This window comes from Fringilla coelebs (genome assembly GCF_963513975.1).
Source record: "Fringilla coelebs genome assembly, chromosome: Z".
NCBI lineage: Eukaryota > Metazoa > Chordata > Aves > Passeriformes > Fringillidae > Fringilla > Fringilla coelebs.
Genome location: NC_140031.1, coordinates 9603333 through 9629349, shown reverse-complemented (window position 1 = coordinate 9629349; position 26017 = coordinate 9603333). Strand labels below are relative to the sequence as shown.

The 26017-nt window shown below is 50.3% G+C and overlaps 1 protein-coding gene across 6 annotated transcripts in view; it reads right to left on the bottom strand.

Moving 5' to 3' along the window:
- Window positions 1-15203: 15203 nt before the first annotated feature.
- Window positions 15204-26017, bottom strand: part of RUSC2 (RUN and SH3 domain containing 2) — a 56786-nt gene continuing 45972 nt past the window's right edge. For 4 of the 6 annotated variants that reach the window (XM_084224903.1, XM_084224902.1, XM_084224906.1 and 1 more), the window contains 9 exons: window positions 25539-25739; window positions 24253-24396; window positions 23336-23412; window positions 21062-21236; window positions 20282-20387; window positions 19195-19241; window positions 17300-18272; window positions 16522-16695; window positions 15204-16210 (listed from right to left, as the gene is read on the bottom strand). In XM_084224903.1, the coding sequence (XP_084081029.1) occupies window positions 16027-16210; window positions 16522-16695; window positions 17300-18272; window positions 19195-19241; window positions 20282-20387; window positions 21062-21236; window positions 23336-23412; window positions 24253-24396; window positions 25539-25739 (2081 nt within the window). In that variant the 3' untranslated portion in view covers window positions 15204-16026. The remainder of the gene's footprint in view (window positions 16211-16521; window positions 16696-17299; window positions 18273-19194; window positions 19242-20281; window positions 20388-21061; window positions 21237-23335; window positions 23413-24252; window positions 24397-25538; window positions 25740-26017) is intronic. The other 2 variants (XM_084224905.1, XM_084224907.1) reach the window with 2 other exon arrangements.

Here is a 26017-nt window from a genome sequence, read left to right as displayed (position 1 = left end):
AAGGCATAAAGAACTCTCCATCTTTGTGCCAGTGGCTTGTGACCCACATTCTCGCACCTATCAGAACAAACTTTCCAGACACCATTGTCCTCCACTACATGGGTGACATTCTGATTTGTACCCAGAGGGACGCATATTTAGACATTGTGCTCAAAAAGACCATCCATGTCATCAAGGAGGCAGGATTTGAAATTGCAACAGAAGAGATTCAGCACACCTGCCTGTGGACCTACCTTGGACTCTGAATCAGCAAACAGACCATCATACCTCAGCAGCTCACCATCAAAGATGACCCAAAGACCCTGAGGGATCTTCACCAGCTCTGCAGGAGCATCAGATGGGGATCACGACAGAGGACCTTGCAATGTTTTTCAACCTTCTGCGAAGCTGCGAGGACCTCAGCTTGGGGCACACCATCACTCTGGAGGCCAAGGTAGGAATCCAAAAGGTATTGACCAACGAGATCCAAAGCATTGACCACAAGACAGGCCCACTGTGCAGACCCTAGCCTGCCTTTTTGTTTTGCAGTTTTGGGTAAGTCGGCCAAATTCCATTGATTAATTCTTCAATGAGACCCCACTTAGAAGGACCAACTTTTAATTATATAGTGGGTGTTCCAACTCTACCAACCAATCAAAACCATTACAACACCCCAAGACCTGATGGCTTGGCTCATCACAAAGGCCAGAGCACGCCTCCAGACCTTAGTGCGGTGTGATTTCACATGCATATACCTACTATTGGCATTAAAAATCTGGATACTCTCTAGACAAACAAGAACCTCCAGTTCACTCTTGACATCTACCCAGGTCAAATTTCAACTCGTTTCCCAAAACACAAAATTTTTTATTCAACCTTTAATCTGGTTTCAAAATCATAAAAAAGTAGAACTCCTCTGAAGGCACTGAGAGTTTTTACTGATGGCTCAGTGTCTTGGTTTGGAACACACAGGCAGATCCCACAAGTCAGTTATGACTTGGAAGAAGCCAGACACTTAGGAATGGGAGTCTGATGTCTGAATTGTTCAGGGATCCCCACAGATTACAGGATTAGCAGCCGTTGTCAGGACCTTTGAGAAGTTCAAGCAGCCTCTAAATCTGGTCACAGATTTGGCCTATGTTGATGGGGTAGCTGTGAGAGCTGAACATTCATTGTTAGAGGAGGTCTCCAACCCAAATTTACACAATTTGTTCTTGAAACTAGTTTATCTACTCTTCCATCGAGAGCAACCATACCATATTATGTGTGTGAGATCACACACCGAGCTCCTAGGACTCACTGCCAAAGGTGATCAGAGGGCTGATGCTCTGGCCATGCCTGTACAAACTACTTTGCCTGATATATTCAACCAAGCGAAGCTGAGCCATCAATTTTTTCATCAGAATGTTCCAGCCCTTATCCAAATATTTAAAATTTCACAAGATCAAGCCAGGGCAATTGATGGCTTGTGCCACAGTTGCCAAAACTTTAACCTGCCTTCTATGGGAGCCAGAGTTAACCCTTACAGCCTTGAAAGTCTGCAGTTGTGGCAGACTGATTCACCCACTATGCTCCCTTTGGGACACTCAAGTACATTCCTGTGTCCATTGACACATTCTCTGGGGCTGTGTTCACCTTGGCTCATGCAGGAGAGAAGCTAAAATATGTAATCAAACACTTCCTCCTTGCATTTTCCACCTTGGGCTGGAAAATAAAAACTGACAATGGTCCTGCTTTACACTTCCCACAAATTCCAGCAGTTTTTAGCCAGTGAGGGGTGAAGCACACCACTGGCATACCCCACTCCCTGATAGGACAATCCATTGTAGAGAGGGCCCACCGTACCATCAAGCAGGTCCTTGATCAGAAGCATGGGGGAAGTTGAAACCTTATCAAGCGTTGAAAGATTGTCCGAGGTTCTTTATGTTGTCAATTTTCTTAATAATTCATTTGCAGAGCCACATCACCCCATTGTCAGGCACTTCTCAAATAATACCAGAGCTCATAGAGAAGCCACATGTGTTGATCGGGGTAGCCACATCCCCCCACTGTCAGGCACTTCTTAAATAATACCAGAGCTCATAAAGAAGCCACCTGTGCTAATCAAGGACCCTGAAACCAAATGGATAATGGGCCCTTTCCCATTAATAACCTGGGGGGAGAGAGTATGCCTGTGTGTCCACAGGATCAGGCCCAAAGTGGATCCCCAGCTGTTTTAGGTGTGAAATGGTGTGTGTATTCTATTCCTGTCTGTGGAGCAGTTATCTTCTGTTAGTTGAGCAGTTTTCTTTATCTCTTCCACAACCAATCCTACCTCTGGGGAGATATCTTCTGTTAATGGGCCACTGAGTGTCACTGCATGAGTGATAAAATTACATCATCCCATTGTGAGAATCTCCGCCCAGAGTGAGGAGCCAAGCATTCCTATCTGGGTATAATCAGAGATTTGGAAGACCACAGGCAGCATTTTCCACTAGATTCTCAGAGGAGAAGCCCTTTCCCACTGGATTCCCAGAGGAAGACCAGGCCCACCTACACCACCACTGGATCTTCAGAGGAAGATTACACCCTTTCTACATGATCGCTGCTTCAACAGAACCACATCTGTCACTCCAGGAGAACTGCAGCCACCATTTAATGGGGCTGCTACAACACCCTGACCCACAGGGTGTCAGCACATATTCTGACTCTGTCAGTGTTGTTTTTTGTTACTGCATTGTTTATTTTATTTTTTTAAAATTTATTCCCTAATAAAGAACTTATATTCCTGTTCCCATAACTTTGACTGAGAGCCCCTTAATTTCAAAATTATAACAATTTGCAAGGAGGGGGCTTACTGCCTTCCTTAGCAGCCACTTCTCTTTTCAAACCAAGACACCAGCAAAAACATCAAGCTGTATCAAGAGCCAACAGATACAGCACCCAGAAAAAGTCCGAAGACCAGAAAAAGAAGATACAGACCAGACACATACAGCCTGGAGAAGGAGAAAGAGAAGAAAGAATAGAGCCACACACTGCACAGACCCAGTTTCTGAAATCAGTTCTGCCTCACCTGGACCATGAGACTGCCTACTGGATTTTCCATGTGGGATAAATTATATCTCATCTTAAGATCTTGTTACTTTTTAACTTCCTTTTCTTTCATAATACTTCTATTTTATGCTCTACTCTAAGTTGCTACATTAGTTTCACTTCCCTCACATCCCTCTAACATAAAAACAGAAAAAAGGGTGGAGTGTTGTGGGAAGAAGACAATAGAAGTTACAAACTTACATATTTCCCCAGTTACAAGTTTCCTTTTAAAACTCACAGGAAGAACTCATCTTTCCTAGGCCATGACCATGCGTTACCAACTACTCACCACCACACTCTGGATGTTCCTCACCCTACCACAGTGACCACATGGATTGTCCCGCAGTCAGCCCAAAACATCTGGGTCACCCTGGCAACGACTCTCCAACAAGACAGTTTGTGTCTGTCCATGGACAGCATAAAAAATCTTCTGTCAACATGCCTGAGCAGCCACAGATTTTCTACTGCTGGCCCATGGACATAGCTGTAAGACTTTGCCGGGATGTGCAGTTTTAACTTATCCTCACATTCAAGGTCAATCCAAGCCTCCAGAGGCTGGAAAAACTCACAGAAAACATCAGAAAAGCGCTGATGAACTTACTGAATTCTTTGAAAGAGGGGGACTCACAGGATGGGTTTCATCCTTTGTCAAGGGACTGTTTTAATTATGATTGTTGTTGTGCTAGTTAGACTCCCATGTTTTATTAAGTGTCTGCAGAGGTCCATGGGAGAAGCCTTTTTAATTAAACAAGAAGGGGGAGTTGTGAAGGCCTGTGAGCCCAATGGGAAAAAGGCAGTGCCAATGCCTTGGAGGCATCTCCCATAGGTTAGAGGGACACAGAAGGCTTCCCCCATGGTGGTCTGCAGCACAATGCTAATTTTCCCCAGTTCTGTATTCCCTGTTGGCTGTCCCCACCCCTTTTACCCCAGATGATCTTTTTCTAGAATATTCCTCACTCCCTGTGTCCCCATTGGTTAATGTAACCCTGCCTGTCCACCCTGGCACTCCCTATTGGCTCCTGCCCTTTGTACCACACCTATGTGCTCAGTTGCCCTGATGGTTTGCTCCACCCCCTCTTTTGCATATTTATACCCTGGACACTCCACTGTCCACTGTCTTCTGTCCCTGGACTCCTTCAGTGATGGAACTTAATAAACCCTCGCTGGAATCCCATACAGAAAATCCTCCCGTGTCTCCCCTGCCTGCTAGCTGTGGTGTGCTTGAGTTCTTGAGTGGGAATATCGTGTGCCTGCCCAAACATTCTCCCTCCAAGGATGCTTGCAGGGAAGGTAGTGGTGCTGACAACCTCACCTCACCACTACACACACATGTGCCAGCAGTGTGTCTGTCCTTCGGACACAAAGACTACACAGGAGAGCAGTCCTGCAGGCAAACCCTCATGCTCCCTCCTTGTTTCTTCTCTGCCCGCAGGGCCCCTTGCAAGCACCAGGGTAATTCCTATCCTCTGCAACTCATCCTTTCCTTCCCAAGCTCTCTGAGCTGTGTTTGATGCCATGTGCTTGCTGAGAGGAGCTAAGAAAAGCAACCACAGTTTCCACAGAGAAAACCACTGTTTTTCCAGTTGCATTGGAGAGTTGCACTGTAAGCCACTGAGAACAAAACATGGGTCTTACAGCATCTCTCTGAATTTGGGAATGGAGGTGATGCTTTGGCCCCACTTTTTAAATTCCTCCTAGGCTCCCCTGTGCCCTTTGCCCTGCCAGATGTGCCCCTGTTGTGCTCAAGGGCAGACAGAGGCTGATACAGCACCCACGTTCCAAGCTGGGCATGGACCATGCTGAGCAGAGCCCACGGGCTGGGTGGGAGAGATCAGAAAGGGCAGGCAGAGCCCACAGCTCATTCCCATACTCAAAGAATCCAGTGACTGGAGAGTACCACTACAGGGGAATGCACCAGCTAGAGGAAGGATGCTGAGTCAAGTGAAATTTCAGCAAGGAAAATATAGAGTAGATGTGACCAAATAGGCACCTTTTGTAATGTGCAATGTGTGCTCACTGTGAAATGGGAAATACTGAATGCCTGAGACAGGAGTGGTAACAAAAGGTTGGTCTATTTGCCTCCAAAGGCAGATATTTACTGTTTTGGGGGTTTCCTAGTTTATACTATTAAATGAATACTTTCTTCTCTGATATTGTTTATTACCCATGAATCTAGAAAGCCTTTTCCAGAAATGTCTGGACTGCCTGTCCCTGCTGCAAGGAGTTATGAGCTTGGCAGGCTAAACAAGGGCCCAGCATGGGCCAGAAGGGGAGGGTCAGGAGAAAGGAGAAACAGCTATGCTGATAATTCAGGTCAGGCTCCTGGGTTCAGCCCTTTGCTTAACAGCAGAAGGTGTTCTTTCTTACATTATATTATCTCACACACAAAGAAGAAAGGACAAGATGAAACCTAAGAAGCAGTAGGCAAAGTTCAACCCTTTTGGCAGCTCAGTTCAGCAGCTGAGAGAGGTGACAGCAAAGTGCACTGCAGTCTTGCTGTGTTTGATGCCATGTGCTTGCTGGGAGGAGCTAAGAAAAGCAATAATTCTTTCCACCAGTGGAAAGCTGTTTTGCAAGGCACTGGGAACACAAACACAGGTCTTAGAGCCTCTCAGTGCTCCTGACTAGCAACCAAAGCTGCTGAGCAGTCTTCAAGAGTGATGAGCAGAGAGACCGTGGGGATGCTCTGCTTGAGAGTCATGGCAGGGAAAGAGCGTGGCAAAGCAAGTCCTGAACAAGGCATTGTGAGAAGAGCTGTAACTTTAACCTGTACTGGTCTACCAGATGCTAAAGGACATCTGACACGTGTCTAAGAACAGGAGGCAAAATTCATGTTTTCTGAATCAACCAGCCACACGGGCAAACCACATCCTGTGCCTGTGGTTGTTCCCTGCACTGCTCTCTGTGGCACTTTGCACAGCAGGTTGTACTCGGTATCTGCCAGGGGATGTGCTCAGGGATCCCACCCTATTGTTCCCTCTCTCTGTCCAACAGCTTTACCCTGGCCCACTGCCACTGTCAGCCAACTGCACCCTAGCAGGGATGGGAGAGACCCTCCTGCCTCACTCGGGCCATTTTCCTTGCCCTGTGCCTCTGCAAGAGAAGGACCCTGATGCATCAGGCTGGAACTCAGCAGAGGTGCCGGGATGGGATGAGCCCACATGCTGAGGACGCAGGCAGGGCTGCTCACACTGCTGGGTGTGGCCAGCACATGTTTGTGTCTTGGTTCCTTTTTTCACAAGCACCAAGGTGCAAACTCAGCAATATCATCTGTGTCACGGGCAGTGCCAGACTCCTCTGGGGATGGCTGGGTGACTGAGAACTGCAGAGTGTGACAAGACTCTGCAGGCCTACAGGACCCTGTTGCACCCCACTGTACATGACACAGACAGATGCTGATCTTAGCGTGCACCTTGAAAACAGACGGGAAAGCCATGGTTGCACATGCTGGCCTGGGAGAACAGCTTCAGCAGGGATCTGGGCAATGGGAAGACACTCTGGGCAGGAGAATATCTCCTGTTGCAGTTTTAGCCCTTGTTTTTTGCGTGACAGCGTGCTGTGCTTACATTGTCTGCAACCACACACATTTTCCCTGGAAACAGGCGCCTGTGACACCTCTCACATAGCACAGCACAGCCCCTGATGTCACTTCACATCAGCAATTAAAGATTCTGATCCTATTCCCTGTACTCTGTCACAGCCACTAGATGATTGTTTTCTCTGGCCTGCATCCACCCAGATACAGCACCACGGTGGACCAGGATGACAGGATTAGATGCTAGTTTCATGCTTTTTATCACCTAGCTCCAAGAAAATTAGTTTAGACAAATACTCCAAGACAGATAGAGAACAGTGCAAGGTCACAGTTCCTGCACCCACAGCTCAATTGCCAGACAGTGCAGCCTCCTGGGAGGACAGACAACATGTGAGCCTGCAAATTCCCACTGACTCTGCTGGCATCCAAGTGTGCAGCCAGGGAAGGAAGAGCCCAGCAGAACCCTGGGGGTGCCCTGATCCTTCCAGCACCAAGGAAGTGCATTAAAGAGCAATCCCAGAATATGATAAGTCCTGTCCCCAGCCTCTCCTGGACACCCAGGGGCTCAGCTCATGGCTCCCCAGGTCTTGGCTGGGCACCAGCACCCATCTCCTCTGTGCCAGGACATGGCACGCTGACACTGTGCCAGGACACCTTGTATTCCAACTCCATGGAGGAACACTACAGACTGTGCAGAGGCTTTCCCAGCAGCCCAAGCTTTGCTGCCCTCCATCCCCAGCAGAGCTCTGCCTAACCACAACCCAGCTGGTGGACTTGGGCCCCAGTGTGGACATCGGTCAGATTTCTCTGATACAGCTGCTGTATCCTGCACGCCATAAGGCTGCACAGGGGCTCTGCAAAAGGAGCACAGTAAAACCTTCTCTTGGGGGCAGAGGAGGGAGCACTGCTTACCTTTTGCTCGGGATTTTCCAGAGCTGTTGGGATAGGGCTTACCACGATTATGTGCTGCCAGCAGATGTGTAAAGAGCAGGAGAAACATCCATTGCAGGGCCATGTTTGCCTATGCTCCCAGGGCAGGACTGATGTCTCAGCTGCCCTCACTACACACTCATCTGATTGTGAGTGGTGCAAGCACAGAAAGGAAACAGGCACACACAGAAATCATATATGGTGCAAGAAGCTTCCTCACTGGAGAGGGAAGCTCTGCCAGTGTCAGCACTGCCTTCTTTCTCTTTCAGCTCCATGACCCTTTGCAATCTTGCTGTCTCTAATTTCTTGTCCAAAACCACAGTTTTTAGGTTTTCTATCAGGACCAGCTATTAACCCACAGCTAGGTTGCCTCCACTCCCAGCACAGATTTCAGAAGGAAATCTGAAATTTCCTTCCTTTCAGAAGGAAACACTTGTGTTTCCTTCCTCCCCTGCTTGCACCCTTGCATGATGCTCCCCTGTGAGGTGTTCTGGTTCATGGCTGGGCTTTAACAGGAAGATGTGCCTTCCATAGTCGCCCAGATATTTAAGCAGTGACTCCACCAGGAGAATCCTCTTCTTTTTACTATTGCTGTGGTAAGGATTGTGATAAAAGGGACTTCTGAAGGGCACAGATGACCTTAATTACATGGCAGCGTGTGTCACAGATGGAAAGCCAGGGTTTTGGCAGGGGTGGTTGGGTGCTCAGGATTGGCCTGAGAAGTGATGTTTGGGCAGAAGGGGACAAGAGCCCTGGAGCCTTCAAGCTCAACTGCTATGGCAGATTGTGTTGTCAAAACTTGGTGGGAACAGGAATGACCATGAAGGTGTGGGGGGCCAACACTAGCAGCAGGGCAGAAAAGGGACTGCTGGTGAGGCTGTCTGTGCAGCTGGAGGCTGATGGCACTGCCCACAGCAGCAGACCCAACCATCAGAGGAGGTCCAGGGCGGGAGCTGATGAATTTGTGTATCCCCATCCACCTTGCTGGATGTGCCTGGCCTGTATCCCAACTGAAACACAGAACTAGGAGAAAAACAAGCCCTCAAGTCTTCTCTGAGACTTCACAGCCAGGCTGCATTCCCCTGTGATGGTTCTCCTCTGTTGTGCTCCTCAGCAAGGACTGGTGTTTGCACACCGGGGGTCAGGCTCTGCTTTCTGCTGATTTGCACACCCTGCAATGCCTTTATTCAGCAACACTGAGTGGGCCAGTGCAGGGTGGCCCTCTCTAAATATATTCCCCCCAGCCACGTCCAAAAAACCAACCCTGAGCAAATCATGGTAGAATTCTTGTTTTTCTTCTTTTTCTGCCAATATAGGAATTGCCTGTGGGCAGATACTCCTGCAGTCATTTATCTCTCAGGAACAGAGCAGGAGACTGCCCAGCCACATTCCCTCCAAGGCTCAGAAAACCAGTCTCCCTTGTCTATGTTTCACCTCTTCCAGCAATAGAGATGGCAGGGCCAGGAGTCTCCACCTCCATGAGCCTGCCTTTTTATTTCCTTTGCTCAAATATGAAGCTCACCCATAGGGAGTTCACTGTACTCAAACATATCTGCCCTGGAAAAAGTGTACAGGCAGGACTCTGGCATGGCAGCAGGGCACAGCATGGGAGGTACCTGGGAGATAGGTATGATTTGTCACTGGTATCTGGGAGGTTTGGGGAGTGGAGGGAAACAACTGGTGCTCTGCCTTCAGCTACAGCAGCAACTCAGAGGTCATTTCTCCCTGCCCCTTTGTGCGTCTAGGCCTTTCAAAAAAAAAATTAAAGAGCTGCAAAAACAAACGGTGTCAGTAGTAACAGGTTCTTCAGCTTGGAAGATCTTTGCAAAAGGAGTAGGAGAATTCCAAAAATTAAAAAAGCCTAAAAAAAAATCACATCCTTGGTCCCACTCTGCAACATTCCCAGCATAACAATGTCTCTCAGCTCCTATGTTACCAGTATCTGGCATCTCTGAAAGTCCTTCATGGCCCCACATGAAATCTCAAAAGCCATGGACAAAGCAAGTTGTCAGGAGACTTTCTATTTCTTCACATTCCCCCTTGCTCCACATCACAAAAACTCAGCTTTGAGTGTAACCCAGGCTCTGGCAGGGAGGATGGACGGGTGTTGCAAATCAGTTCTGCTTTCTCCGGAGGGTCCGTCTCCTGGTCACACCAGGCAAACTGAAAGCCACACAGACAGCTGCATCCAGCAGGTCTGGCTCAGCTGGAAGGATGGGCAGGCTGGATCTCAGCAGAGGTAGGCAAGAAGCTGCATCCTGCTGCAGTGCCAGGGTCCAGGCATGCTGCCAGGACTGTGCCCTGTTTCACTACAAACCTTGTAGGGCTCAGGCATTGGAGCCATTTTTGCAGCAATTGTGTCACCACAGGGACGTCACTCTGCTGTGAAGGCACGCTCTCCTGTCTACCCTACAGAGACTGTAGCAGATCTGAAGTTCTTGAAGTGTTTGCAAAATGGGCTGCTGGCTGCTTCTACAGGCTGTTCTTTGCTCACTTTCTGGTCTGCCTTATTGAGAATTTATGTCTTATCTCTTTGATACTATTTTTGTCCTCTAGACATGACTTCTTCTCTTTGAAGGACCCTCTCTGTTTTGAATAACCTCTGGCCCTGGTCGTTATTCCCACTGCTTCATCTCTACCTTTTGATACCAGAAGCTCTGACAGGGTGCCTTAACTCTTTGCAGGATTGCTGGGCACTGTGACCGTGCTTCTTTATCTGTTTCCTCATTTCCACATAATTCCCCTTTTTGATGCTGATTAAGATATGCCTGAGCTTTTCAGTCTTTGGTAATTATGCAATATCATGGAAACAAAGCATGTTGTGGCTGTCACCAGCAGGCAGCCCTTTCCTGGGAACAGCTTTGGCCCATATTTCCGGCACTGAGCTCAGTTCTCCATTTTCCTCTCAGTCTTGTGGTGAATGTGGAAAGCCACACACTGACACCTTGCTCGCCGCTGCCCAGGGTTGTAAACCATAAGAGGGCTTGAAGACCAACAGCAGTAGCACTATACCCTGCTCCTTTCTTTCATTTGGGATTTCTGTTCCCAAAGGTGATACAAGGTGCAAAGAGATTTGCATCTCTCCTCTGAAGCAGGGGCCCCATCACTGGGGCCATACATTGGAGAATCACAGAATGAGCTGAGCTGGAAAGGACCCACATGGATTATCGGGTCCAAATTTTTGCTGTGCACAGGACTTCTGCAAGAGTGCCTGAGAGCACTGTCCAAACTTTTTGAGCTCTGTCAGGCTTGGTGGTGTGCACACTTCTCTGGTGAGCCTGTTCCAGTGCCCAACCACCCTCTGGGTGAAGAACCTTTCCCTGATACCCAACCTAAATCTCCCCTGACACAACTGCAGGCCGTTTCCTCAGGTCCTATCACTGGTCATGTTCCAGATGCAAGGCAAGATGTATTCTATTGCCATCTGTATAGCAGTTGTCTGGTGTCAAGTAGGCAATTCTCCTTATCTCTCTTCTTCAGTGATCATAATCAAGGTCCCTCAGCAGAGAACATCTGCTGATAAGGGGCTATTGAATGTCACCACATGACTGATAAGAACTATAGCATCCCATTGTGAGATGCTCCTCCCAGAGGGAGGAGCCAAGCATTCCTACCCAGATATAACCTGGAAGATTCTGACACACCAACACGGCTCTTCTCCACTGGACTCCCCAGAGGAACAGCAGCTGCTTCTACTTCCACGGATCTGTGGAGGAAGAATACACCCCTTTCCTACAGGACTCCCCTGCTCCAACAGAACCACGCCTGACACTCCAGGAGGACTGCAGCTCCTTTTCCAACTGGACTGCTACCAACACCCTGACCCACAGGGTGTCAGGTTGAGCTCTGACTCTGACAGTGTTGTTCTACTGTATTGCATCATTTTATTTTATCCTTTTATTTTTTCCCTTCCCTATTAAAGAACTGTATTTCCTGCTCCCATATTTTTTGCCTGAGAGCCGTTTATTTAAAATTCATAGCAATTCGGAGGGGTGGGGAAGGTTTGCATCTTCCATTTCAGGGGAGGCTCCTGTCTCCTTTAGCAGGCACCTGTCTTTCCAAACCAAGACAGGTCACTACAGAGGAGAAACCAGTGTCGGAAAGGTCTTGGCCTGCAGCTGGAAGTCAGTGCTTCCACCCTTACATGATCCTCCCCTGCATGATGCTCTCCAGGAGTGGCACCTGGCTTGCCAGCCCTCCCCTGACACAGAACACACACAGCTGCTGGCACCAGCCTGGCCCTCGCCCCGGAGCATCCCAGCCAGGGGAAGGGGCCCTGGGCCGCAAAGGCCGCTCGTGGGCAATGGCGCCACTGCAGCTCACTCAGAGGAGGCCTTGTGGGTTTCAGTGTACAGCTGGAGGCACTGAGGGAGTCAGAGAAGGGCTCAGGGGAGGAAGTCAGTACGGCAGGAGCCAATTTCAGTGCCGAGCCCCAGGATGGGGCTGCAAAAGCAGCACTGTCCTTCCTGCAGCTGGACAAGGCCTCAGCCCTCCTGGCCTGCCACCCCAAGTCTGGCCAGGGAGCTGGGAAGGGACTCCTGGGACTTCAGGCTGGGACAGAGGCAGCTCAGGGATCTGGCCTGTCCCCAGGCTAGGCTGCAGCTGGGCTGACCCAAAAGCTGGATGTTCAGCTGTTCTGAGCTCACACACAGCTCTCAGGGCTGTACTTTGTATTATGAGCCAGTACAGGGCTGTACTTAGTATTAGAGCTTGTACTTAGTATTATGACCCCAAACTAGTGGCCACAAATATGAGAGAGTCACCTGCAATGCCCATCTCCAGCCTGGCAGCCCCTGCCCATCATGGTACAGCTGCTGAATGGAAACTTGTGGGATTTCAAATGTTCTGGGATGGGGCTGGACTGGATGGGCCGCAGAGCATATTGGTCTGGTGAGTGACATTCCTGTCCACACTAGCAGGGGTGGAACTAGATGATCTTTAATGTCCCTTCAAACCTAAACCATTCTTTGATTCTATTAATTGTGTGTGTGTGTGTGTGTGTGTGTGTGACTGCCCTCTGCACACTTACAGTCTGAGCATGGGATCTGGCAGCCAGGAAGGACATAGGAAGGAAAGGCATTCCCTTCTCTCTTCCAGCATGTATCAGGCCTTTCCATCGGACACATGCATTCCCGAGTTCCTTCAGCACTGACACCCAGTGTCCATGGTCAGTGCCTTTGACCTGAGGATGAGAAGTGCCTTTGACCTGGGCAGAGAAGGTCCAAGGAGACCTGTCAGGAACCCTTAGCACTTGACACCAGGAGGTATCCCCTCCCTCCCAGCTGGCACATATCCCTCAGATTGTCATGCACATCTGGACTCCCATCTGGACTCCCTAAATCTGCCCCAGCTCTGCTGACACCCCACGACTTTACTCCTGCCAGCACTGGGTCCCACAGTCATGTGGGTCATTCTGTAGTATGCAGAGCAGATTCCTGTTCCATGAAACTGGGCTCCTTTTGCTTCCCCCATGATGAATCTCTGCTCCCACGGGTCACCCACAGAGCCCAGAACTTTGCTAAGACGTGCTTTGATATCTGAAAGGAAGGCAGGAGCAGCTTTGCTGAGCAGCAGCTCAGCGATATCTCCAAGGAGGAGGAGAGGAGGACACTGCTGCTGCTCAGGTGTCATGAAACAGGCAGGACTGACTGCATCTTGGTGCTGGTCCAGAGCTGCCCTGGCCTGGCTCTGCACCTCAAGACATATGAGGAGCCTGGTCCAGCAGTGTTCCCAGAGAGCAGGACCCCCCATGATGAGTATCTATGGACACCCAGTGCCTCTTCTTCCTGCTTAGCATGACCCTGACAGAGCTCATAGGCCCATGTCTCCATCAGGATCCTACAGGTGACCCTCCAGGACTAGGCCACCAGCAGGGTCACCTGGTCACAGCTCCAGTGCTGTCCCATACTCTCCCAATGTCCCATACACATTTCCATGTACTTTCAGCCTTGCAGAATTAATGGGCTTTGTGCTCTGTGGCCAGCTCCTTGTTGCCGTAGGTTATCTGATAGCCACCAACCTGTATCTGCTTGACTTGAGCCAGATGAGCCTAAAGAAGACCTCAGCAGCTGCAAGTTCCATAGCAGCAAATCCCAAATCCAGCCTCTGACACCGTAACCACCCCTCTGTGCCTCCCCTGCATCCAAGGCTACCCCAGCAGCAAGCACCCAGGGAGCTGCTCAGTGTCAGTGCCCACAATGCAGGCAGCTGGAAATCCCCTTTCCTGCCCCAGGGCTGACTCAGCACCCTGGGGGGCTGTTTGCCAGCACATCATCCCCTTCCTCATTTGGGACAGCCAGTGCACATAGGAAGAGCAGCCTGGTTTCATGGAACTTGTAAACAGCCCTGACCATTGCCCCCTCTCAGAGCTTAATCAAAGCAGCTCATGTAGTGGCTCTGCCTGCTCTGTGCTGCTCCCAGCCAGAGCTGGGGTTTATGCTGCTTCAGTTGTGGATTTTTTTCAGCAGTTTTGATGCACTGCACATGTGGGCATCATTTGTCCACATGGATGTAACAAACTCCAGAAAGCTGTTCCTGCAGCGAAGCCTGGAGTCACAAGCAGAGTTCTTTCCTTCTCCTTTTGAGCTGCTGAGGATTGAAGAGAAGAGGCTCTTGGGGTTCATAGCAGACTTGGAGGCCCAATGTCTGTTTTGGGTCTAAGTTTAGAATCTCTGGAGTCCTTCCTTGTGAGTGACCCACAGCCACTGAAATTCATGGCCAAGTTGTGCCAGACTATAGGTTCCAGCCCACATCCTTCACCCTCACCTTCCCATGACCCAGAAGAAGCAGGTTCCAGGCTGAGATGGTGTGATCTCCTGTCTGAAACCTGCATGGGTGGCTGCAAGCAATGCAAAAGGAACCCCAAACAGCGCTGCCTCCCCATGAGTTCGTTGTAGTGCCCACTCCCCCACCCCTCAGGCCTGAACTGACAGGTCTGACTGCTAGGGGCAACCTGTGTCCTCCTGAAGGTCTGGTGTATGCTGTGGTGAATGCAGGAGGAAGCCTGCAGTGTAGTGCCCCAGCACAGGTAACCCACAGACCCTTCACTGGGATGTGCTGAAATGATAAGTCTGGGTAGCAGGGAGCTCAATCAGCACCTTTTTTATTAATATGCATCATAAATAAAGAAATAAATAAAGGCGAGACACCTCATTCTAACAGGGAGATACAAATTAAATATGGTGCAACATCCGCTAAGCGATGTACAAGCAGGAGGTAACCTAGCAAGACCAGGGCCCCTTGCCATGGTGAAGCCAGCCCAGGCACGATGCTGTGAACAGCGTCAAGCCGGCCATGGCACCAAATACTGGCATGGCCTTTCATTAACACTGTTCCCCACCTGACAGGCAGGTGAAGATCCCCACTACAGCAGGCGGCATGAACATGGCAAGGAAGGGATTGACTGGCATTGCCTCTACCAAGGACCCCAGGACCTCCAGTATCCCCTTGTGTTTGTGCACAACACTTATCCCCCCCACCCCACGGCACTGCTCAGCAAGACCAGAAACCCTGTGCCAAAGGGAGCACCACCCCTCCCTCCCCAGGCTCCCCAGCTCCCTCTAGGAGCACCTTCAATCTACTTGCTGAGAGCACTGCCCCCAAATCCCTAGCCCAGTCAGGGACCCTGCCCTCATTCCCTCCCCTCCAGCACCCTCCACTGAGCATCCCAGGGCTTCCCAGGCACTGGTTCCCTGCTCAGTGTGGAGGGCACACGGCCTCCCCCCAAAGCACCTATCTCTGCACAGGGTGGCACTACCCATCCTGGACCTACGTAACACTGAACAACCCCGTGCCTTCCTCACAACCCCACACACCCCTTTGCTCCACACTCACACACATACCCTGGCCCCCTCCCCTGGCTGTGGCCACGCACAGCCCCAGCCCTGCAGTGTGGCACTGCCAGGACACTTGTCCCGGTACAACCCAGCAGGAACCACTACAGCACACTAGGACAGGGATGCTCCAGTTTGAGGGAGCCTACTTTGCAGTGCCCCAATAAACACAACCCATCAGCCCAGCCTCGCAGGGACCCTGCCAATGTAGGGTGCTCCCACCCCTTCAGCTGAGGATGCCGGGGATGATGTATGCTGCAGACTGCACTGCCACCCCCAGGCAGGGGACGGCCAGCATCCTGCACCTCCAGCATCCAACAGCGGGGCAGCGCTGCCCTGGCAGGGACTGCCTGGGTTCCTGTAATGTACAAGTCCATGGCCTGTGGGTGCTGCAGACAGTGAGGGGTGGAGGGGGGGGTCAGGCGGTCCCTGGTGTGGCTGCATGCATGGCGATGCCTGGCAATACGAGGTGCAGCTCGCAGAAGACCCCAGGGGGCTAAGTTGGCCTTTGGCAGCTGCACAAGGAGGAGCAAGAAGGAACCACCTACGGTTACTGTATTCTGTAATGGCAGGAAAGGTAAGAAACTAGCAAGAAGCTGTGTTTGTTCCTCTGGCAGGGTAGGCTACCCCAGAGGAGCCTCAGCAGCCCAGGGAACTGTGCTTGGCCTCCTAAACGTGTCAATAGTCCTCGTCCTCAGGGTGGGTGACGTACATGATGGGCACCAGTCCCTTCTCGGAGCCAAGGCTGCACTGCAGCCAGTCACCATCCACCTTGGAGATGACCTGCAGAATATCCCCTTTGTTGAAGCTCAGTTGTCCTGCCTCAGTGGCAATGTGATGGCAAAGAGCTTTCACCTCACTGCTGGCAGAAGAAAAGCAGGGTTAGCTCACCTCAGGACACCCACCCCACCCAGGAACCACCACAGGCCCAGGGGGAGAGGAAAACACCCCCTGCTTCCCTCCCCAGCCAGGCTCCCAGCTGCCTCCCCAGCTCCCCATCACCTGCAGATTCCAGAGCTGTGGTGGATTGATGCACAAGCTGCATCACTGCCCCAAACCATCCTCAGGTCCATGACTATAAAGGGGGCCCCACAAACTGCAATAGGTAGAGCTGTGCCACCCTCAACCTAACACATTCCAGCACCTACAGGATTGTGCACTTGTGTCACTCACCAGGTAGGGTGAGGAGACACCCCCCGGACTGGTTGTGCCACAGCAGGTGCCTCAGGTGGTTCTGGATGGGGAGGGTCTGGCTCCGGGGCTGCTTCACGCCACATGCTAGCCCCAACTGTCTGGGCCACCAGCTGGAAGACGGACTTGTCCAAGCTCAGCCAGCCGGAGGGCAACCTAGAAGGAGGAGACAGAAGCAGTCAGTGGCAGGAAAGTGCACCTGTGGAAACTGAGCAGGTGCTCTCATGGCAAGGTCACACCTTAGAGGTTTGGCTTTATGCACTAAGTGCACTGCCAGGCAGTGCCTTGGCTCTCCAGGCAGGGAGGGCTCAGATGTAACACCACAGCCTGGACTGGGAAGGACGTTTCTAATGTCATTTTCAGGAGCAGTAAGGGTGTATAAAGGGAGAGGCAGTGCACAGGGGTCTCAGCTACTGGCAACTTCACCCTTCCCCCACACCTATTGTAAGCAACAGGGATGGCTCTATGCTCTGTTCTCAACACGTGGTTTTGGGAGGGATGGGGTGATAATGGGGCCATGTAGCAGGGTTTAGATGCCAAGGCAATAACACAGCTCAGGCAGAAGAGGAAAGCCTTTGAGATGGACTGAGCAAGGGTATGGGAAGAATTAAAGCAGGCTGGCAGGACTGAACAGGGTTACAGACCCTTGATGTACCACCATGGTGTAGCCCAGAGGTCAGCTCATGGCCTGACTTCCACCTGTACTGTCATAGTCCAGGTTAACCAGCCCTTCTCAGCCCCAAACCACCCCTGCCCTTACCTGTTTGGTTGTCTGGGCTCTTTTTGTACCTTCCTGGACCCAAACAAGTGTCCCCACTTGATGGGCTGGCTGCCCTCTGATGCACTGGTGCTGCTTTCCTCCTGGGGGGCTGCTGCTGCTCCCACTCTTTGCTGAGCCTCCTTCTCCTTGCTGCGCTTTAGCTCTGTTAGCACAGAGTCTGGAGGGCTGCCCATCCAGAAGGGCCAGCTCCGTTCCTTCACCTCTTCACCGACCACTACCTGCTGGGGCTTTTCCAAGGGCTCTTCCACGGCTTCAGGACTTGGCTTGCTGGCTTCCTTGGGCCTCTCCTCCAAGGTGCCCTCAGCAATGGGACAAGCCTCTGCACCCTCCACCACTCCTTCTCGGGGAGGTGGTACTTTGTGTGTCTCCACTGACCTGGGTGCAGGATTCAAAGCCGCTTTCTTCTTCTCAGAGCGGATGAACTTTGAGCCTTCGGCTGAGCTCTCAATGTAAATCTGAGAGGTCTGCATGAGCTGGTACCACCAGCCTGCCTGCTTGTCCTTCTTCCCCTCCCACGTGCTCTCCCGCATCTTGCTCTGCTCTTCCTCCCTGTCACCTTCTCCGCAGGATGCCCCCACTCCCTTGACCCTCTTCTCACACAGAGCTTGCTGTGGGCTGTGCCCTGGTGAGATGTCACCATCTCTGGCACCCTCTTGGCATGTTTCAGGGGCGGTGCTGCAGCCATCAGGATCCTCACTGCTGCCCCGGGTCCGCATCAGCTGCAAGGTGGAGTGCACGGAAAGCAGCAGGTCCTGCTTCACACGCAGAAGCTCCTTTTGCTGTTGCTGCTCTTTGCCCATCTGCATCAGGTGGTGCTCGAAGAGGAGGTCTAGGTTGAAGGGCAGCAGGGAGAGAGGCTGGAGTAGGAGCAGGAGCTCCTCAAAAAGAGGTTGGCACACACTGTGAGACAGGCACAAGAAGCCCACTGGTTGATAGTGTGCCAGGATGATGTCTGTAGGTAAAAAGACATCAATTAGAGGAGACACTCTTGCCACCATTGCCAAGCCACCACGAAGCTGAAGCTGTGAGGAAAGGAGATGCGCACCAGTTTTTGGTCACAGTGTGAGACTCAGGCCTGGGTCAGGGAGAACCAGATGCTCTGTGACCTCTCAGCAAACTGGCCCAGACAGAGCTTTCCAGTTGCACCTGCAGCCAGGACATGCCTGGCAGACTATCAGCCCAGATGACCTCTGCCACCAAATGCCATGGAAGAAAAAATGCGAATAACCTGACAGCCCCAGCTTTTGCTCACACTTTCAGGTCTTAATGATAGTCTAATAGATGGCTGTGTACTGCTTCAGAAAGCCAGGAGAAGCTCAGATGCTATTCTATTCTATTCTATTCTATTCTATTCTATTCTATTCTATTCTATTCTATTCTATTCTATTCTATTCTATTCTATTCTATTCTATTCTATTCTACTATAAAACAGACACATCCAGTAAAATCTGCTTTTTGTATGTCAGGTTTTCTGTTCCATTTCTTCCTATTTTCCATGCCTGAAAAGTTTTGGGTAAGTTTGCACATCTCCAGGCATACAAAACTCTCAGGCACTGGGCAAGGAACATAGAAATTTGGGGAGGCATAGATCTGATCTCCTGCTGATAGATTGAGGGATCTGCACTGAAAGCCTTGGGTATTAGCTGTGGGTGGGAAGGAGAATCAAAGCCCAGATTCAGGAACTGCATGATGCTTGGACTTCCACCTGGAATTTCCCTGCTACATTGACACTATGTAATAGCTTAATTCTTCACCTCAGGGCAGAGAAGAGCAGCGCAAGCCAAGAGAGCAACAAGAGCCACACATTTCTATCCCATGCTCTACTTGAGTGCAGAGTTTGGCTCCCACTGCAGCCCACAGCCTTAGGTGCTTACCTTCATGGTTGTAAAGGTGGTTGAACCAGAACTCCAAGGACCGGATACTGCAGGAATGGAAAATTAGCAGGGTAAGAAAGAAACAGTGAAAATCTATTAACCCCATTCATCCTCATTGTTCTGCCACAAGAAGTGTGTCAAGAAAAGGGCATTTACAAAGCATGAGCTTGTGTACCTCAGGGAAAGGACAGCGGCTCGGTCCCATCAGCATGCCCTGATGCAGACACCCAGCCTGTCACTGAAGGGCTCGATGTCTATCTACATGGCTCTACATATGTAACTGTAACCATGAACAACAGTGTTTGCAGCAAGATTCCTCACTGTTCTCCTCCTACGTCCTTGACAGAGCTTTGTCCTGCTGAGAAGAGGCTGCTGTGGAAGACGCAAATTATCTACAAAACTAAGACCAGCACTGATGGCTCAGCCCAAAATATGCCAGTGGGGAAGAATGGGGTCACTCTGTGTGGGGACATCAGGGCAGACCTTTTTCCTGCCTGGAGGAATTCTACAATATCTGGAGATCTTGGGAACTCTGTTGCTACTGCCAGAGCTCTTGCTGTCCACCAGAGAGGAGCAGGGAAACACCATCATAGCAGTGCTTATCCCTTCAACCACAAAAACATGTTGCTGCCTTCCTCTGTTATACACAGCAGAGTGTGCACATTCCTTATACAAACTAGAAGGGCCAGTCTGGAGTCCTGTACCAGGGCAATTTCTCCTTCAGAACCTCATGCCTTGGGATCCACTGCAGCTCCAGGAAACAGTGGTTTAAAGAGGAATTTCCAAGAGTAGCTCATACATATGTCTAACCTCATATGAAGACAGACAGAGATTTCTCCCCTGATGTTTTGGGGCTAAAACAGACTGACCCAGTTCTTAACTTGGCTACAGCCACTTGTTCTCACTCCTGACCTGGAAGGAGTTCTCTGAGGCTTACGGCTTCTTCCTTTCCCAGCCTGCTTCTGGGAAGTGCTTCCCAGATTCTAAGGTTTTTTTCATGGTCAGTTGTGCCTGCCTGCAGTCTAGGACCAACAGCTGCCGCCAGCCCTGGACAGGGATGTGCAGCCACCCCAGGGGTCCTGCTTACTTGAGGAGGCCAAAGATGAATGCGTTGAACCGCATGGTGTGGTTGGTGAGCTCTGTGTACTGACTGATCTTGCTGTAGAGGCTGTGCAGCAACTTTGTAGAGGGCCCTGTGGAGAGAAGCAAATTGTTGAGGTTAGCTGTGGTAAGCAAAGCCAAAACTGCACCACAGGATGGAGCATCAAGGCAAGACAGACACTGTCTGGGTGTCCATGTCTGTGTGTGCACCACCTCTCCACCATGCCTATGTGAGCTCACTCCATACCAACACAGACTACACATGGGAGATGGGCTGTTATCTAACCCAGACCACCACTCCAAAACTCTGGGAGAGTTTCATTACCAGGACCTGCCTCCCACACTTCAGTGACAATCACAGCCACTGGCTCAAAATCAGTGTGTAAAGAGAATATTGCGGTGTGTGCTTATAATTTGGGGTGTCTGCAATCATAGAGATAACTGCAGAGCTGAAGATTTGCCATAGCCAGGCTATGAGGCTTCCCAGTATGATGCAGAAACCAATGTGGAATTAATTTTGTTGGGGTTTTTTCCTTCCTTTTTTATTGGTTTGGCCCGTTATGGGAGAATTTGCAAATTTCAGGGGAAATGACAATAAATACTTGGAAAGAACAGCGCAGTATCCCTGCCTTCTTGCAAGAGATGGTACATGTGCACCCTGCTCCAAGCAGGAAAATGGGTGTTTTGCACTCTCATCCTGAGAGCCAACCTTCCCCAGCACCTCCCAACCACAACTACCACGGGCACTGCTGCACAACATCCATACCTAGCTGAGTAGATGCCTCCACCACACTCCAGGGGATGTTCCTCCTCTGGCCGATGATCATGTCCAGGACGTAAGCCTTGAGCCCATCACTCAGAATGTCCCGGACAGCTGGGCACAGGTATTTCAGGATGAGATGCCCCACATTGGGGCTCACGGAGCTGTTCCCAAGTTTGGCCTAATGGACAACAGGCAACAGGGAGAGTGTTGCTAACCATTTTCAAGGTATAGATGGAAACAGTCCCACTACAGACACCCAGCAAGCAACATCCAGGCAGCTCCTTGAACATGCAGGGTCTTTGCTTTCACTCCTGATGCTTCATACACCAGTTCTGGATTGCTCTCTGCAAGCTCTTCCCCATGCTGGGAAGAGGCAGTAACTTGAAAAGAGAATATCTTAGACTGCAAAGAGGATATCCCAATTAGAAAGGATGCCTGGTTCTCCCAAGAGGGATAACAAGGCTCTCCTGCTGGAGGAAGAAAAGAGCTGGGGATATTCCTGCTGCTGTAGATTTTCATGCAGCTAATTTTGGATTGGAAACCACCAACCCACATAGAACTACCAGCACTGAGGGGTTATGGAACACTTAACTCAGTGACACGTCAAGCTCTAACTCCTAGAGATTAGTATAAATAAACAGATAAGGGCAAAATGGATGGCCAGAGCTCAGACTGAGGTGAATAGGAAGAATGTAAGAGCCCAGCACCAGCAGAGCAGGGACACATTCTGCTGCTTACAGTCTTTGAGCTGCCAAGGGGTCTATCCAAATGGGTCAGGCAGTGGTGCTCAGGGCACAGATTTTACCAGCTGAGCTGGAATTATACTGACCAGTTGGCACAGGTTCACAAAAGCCCTGAACTGAAACTGAACTTGGCTCAGGAATAATCCCATCAGATCCACTGAGCATGGCAGCAGCAGGGATGGATGCTGCCTTTTGACAGGTGAATGCTCAACCCCTGTCACACTGATGTATAAAGAAACCCAAGGCTAAAACCACAGCATTGTCTGATAAGCAAAGTACTGGGGGAATGTTGCAATATTCCCCAAACTTATACTGCAAATATTGGAAATTCACAGTGAAGCCCTAAAAAGCCATGGGAATCTCAACAGCTCCGGTTATGTTGCACAGCAATCTCTGCATCAGCAACAGCCGTAATTAGGACAAAATTACACTGGGCTCTGAGATAAGATTGAATGGGTTTGGAATCTGTCCCAGTCAGGTTTCTCCTTGGGGATGGCATGCCAGGGGAGTCATCATGTCCAAATAGTGTCACATTGCTGCCCACATTGCCTGCCCAAGCATTCAGCACTGAGAGGAGGCAGCACAAACATGCTGGGTGTCACAGGACTGCAAACAATGCCTGGTACAAACACAAGCAAAATTGCTTTGCTTCTGTGTTATTCCAGAAACAGGGGATGAGGGAGCACCGGCCAAATACAGCCAGCCCCAGGGCAACCTCGATGCACTTCTGTGTTATTCCAGAAATTGGAAATGAGGGAAGCAAGGGCCTAACTCAGCTAGCCCCTCAGATGTACTCTAAATACCCTAATGTATTCATGGTAAGGCTACCAAGGGTGTGACCAACTGCCCCAGATGGGTGAAGTCTGACGCACTTTTTAATATTATTAATTATTATACGATTATTAATATACATATATACATTATTAAATTATTAATATACATATATGCAATATATACATTATTAATATTATACGATATCTCATATTAAAATGTGAGATGCTGAGGGATGGGGAACACTGCACTGTACCCTGGCACCAGGGCCAGACCAGAGTCATGGGACATAGGAAGGAGTGAGACACATCTCTCCACTGTGTGAGAAAAAAGAGCTGGTGTGCTGCATCAGATCAAAGGGTAGCTGGTCTTATGTTTCTTCTTACAAAGAGCCATAGTAAGTACATAAAGAAAGAGTTAAACCAGAATAAACATACTTAATACTTGTCCTTTATACTTTCACAGCCTACAACTACTTACAACTCAGAGTCTAAGCTGGACATTATTCCTATGTGTTTAATAAACATAATTTCCCTGTGTTTCTCCGATCTTCCTTTAAATACATCTATATACTGCATCATGCAGCAGGAATTGTCATAAATTTACTATGTGCTGCACAGTGTGCCATCACCTTTGTTTGATTTGTTCTTGGTACTTCTGCCTTCGTTACATAACCTTTAGATATTGACTGGAAGAAAATGGAGAGGCAATCTTGCTCTGTACTCTCCGTGCAACCCAGAATGGAGTTGGATGCAAGACATACCTTCACCCCTGGATCCCTGCTGGTTCCAAAGTGAGCCACAATCAGGTCAACAGCAGTGTTGATAGCCTTCACAAGACCTAGTGGAAAACAACAGGTCAAAGAGCTGCCTGAGGGGCTGCTGGGATGGACTCTGACAAAACACTCCTGGAAGTAATCAGATAGGGGCACTGCTAGCCCATGTCTACACACAAGCCCTCACTGCCAAAAAACATGCAGAGACCCTCCTAAATCCTCCCCAAAACTCTTCCTGCTGGCTCCAGCACTCACGTATCAGACTGCCAGTAGGACAATGTGTCAATATTCCCACAGGTCACCTCCCACAGGCTGGCAGGGCAGAAACCTTGCATTTGGCAGGTTCTGTCATGACTTTCAGTAACAAGCCAGTGGTGTATAATCTGTCACCTGCACCAGGATAATGTGAGAACAGAACTGAAACAGAAGGGAAAGCTGCCACCTGGTAATCATGAGCACATAGCTGCAAAAGGCATAGGAACCTTTCTGCACATCCCTCACCCCTGAAATGATAACAAATCAGGTGTCAAGTCCTGCCAGCCCTGCCCCTAGCATGGATCCCACCACAGCCGTATCTTGTCCGGCTCTGGAGTCTTTTCTTCCACCTTTTTATATAATTGATACAATTTTATACTACTTATGTAGGACTGAACAGACTTTTAACCTAAATTACAAAATCTCAGGTCACCACATTGCAACATCATACAGATACACACAGGTTTACCTTTGTACACAGAGCCTGGGGTGGCAACATGCCCTGCCTTAGGGTCACACTCCTGTGCCTGCCTGCTCTCTCTGCCCATTCCTGTGCACCTAAGATCCTTTCTAATCATATTTCCTGGGAGAAGCAGCTCAAGCACAATCCATGGCACATTACATGGTCCAACAGAGATGTATGGACTCACCCTTCTTCTGCAGCAAGTCGATGGAGATGGACTCTGTGTTGCCATCTGGGGAGAGGCAGAACTCAGCAGGAGGCTTCTCCGCTAGTGAGAAGTAGTCGGGGAAAAAGTCATTGTAGGTAAGCTGGAGTTGCCTCATAGACTGCCCTGCAGGCATAAGACAGAGGGGACAAGAATCAGCCCCAGTCCCACACACCGAAGCAGCAGTCTTCATGCCACCTGTCCTCTGCTGGGACGGCGAGGCTCCAGCCTTGTTGCTACCCCAGCAGTGGTTTGCAATGTGTGCCTGCATAACTGATCCCCATGGCCTACCCAGTACCACCTCCAGCTTGACTGGGGGCCCACAGGTTTTGGAAAATGCTGTGGAAGGTTCACTCTCATGGGCTAGGGCTAAGGGAAACCTTGCTGCACCAGATTCCCCTTGCTGCTGCAAGCAGGGTCAGAAGTCAGCACAGAGAAAATCATTACTTGTTGCACACAGGCATCCACAGACAACAACCTGCATGTTTGTTGCCTGCTCTCTCTGGGATGGCCTCTCTTTTCAAGGGGTGACATACATAGGAGTTTTCCCATGTGCTTGACTTCCATCTGTTTGACTCTGTGCTATGCATTTTCCCTTGAAGAAAGATCGAGAAACTGCTTGGGTTGGTGGAGTTAGGTATAAGGCTTTGAGGAATTCCCTCCATGGCTTGAGGTTAGCCCTGCAGAATGCTCTTCCTCCCACAGACAGACCACACTGTTCTCCCCACAGGAGTCTCGGAGGTTCAGTCAAAAGCAGCCTGCCCCTGTCAGCCCTTCCTGCACAGGTTTTGGAGGACAGGGAAGACTTTAAGGGCAAAGCCTGCAGAAGACAGAGTCCTGTGAAAGTCTTTAGTGTTGTCAGCTGCCTCAGGAAATCTACAGTTCAGCACCCAGCACATTGTCAGGGCTGGGGCACAGATCTGAGATCTCCAAGGGCCCAAACTCCTCAAGCTAACCACAGTCTAGGAGCACTTATTGAGGTCTAAGTGGGCTCTTGGGCCATTCACTTTGCCCTTCAATCCAGCTCAGAGGTGGACCCAACTGCTTTCACATCATGGAGAAGGAAGGCTCCACAAAGATTTGAACCAGTGAAGGGATTTTCACCTTCCTCTTGAACCCTTCAGCCTTGCTGTGAAGAGATGTATCATCCCTCCTGCTCTGAGCAGGCAGAGCAGTGATGAATCCAAGCTTAACCTGAGCCTCAAGGAAACTGAGCCTGAGTCCCAAGGTCACCTCCCAAGATGCCCCGGCAGAAAGGTGGTGCGCACCGTTCAGCTTGCAGTGGAAATGGCTGGTGCTGAGAGCGCCAGGGAGCTCAAAGATGGGGTTGCCCCGGTTCAGCCGAGGCTCTTGCTGCCTCCTGTCCAGGCTGCCTGCTAAGCTGGGCAGCCCTGAAACGCGGTCCAGACCCAGGGGGTTCCTCCGCCTGTACTCCCGCCACTTCAGCGCTTGGGGGGAGAGGTGGTTCGCTGGGATGCCACGGGCAGTGAGCACCAGACAGGATGACGAGAGCACACAGGAGGATGTGGGAGGGAAACGGGAAGGGAGAGTAAGAGAAAGACAGAGGACAGAGAAAGAGAGACAGCACATTACTCAGAGGTCCAGCAGCATTTCAGGACATTAGCACACGCACATGGAGACAGGTGGATGCCACTGCCTGGCAAAGCAGGGCAGGAGCTTGGGTGCCCTCGTGGCTGCAGGCACAGAGGCAGCAGGTTTGGGGTGCAAGCACCTGGCATGGGGTGCT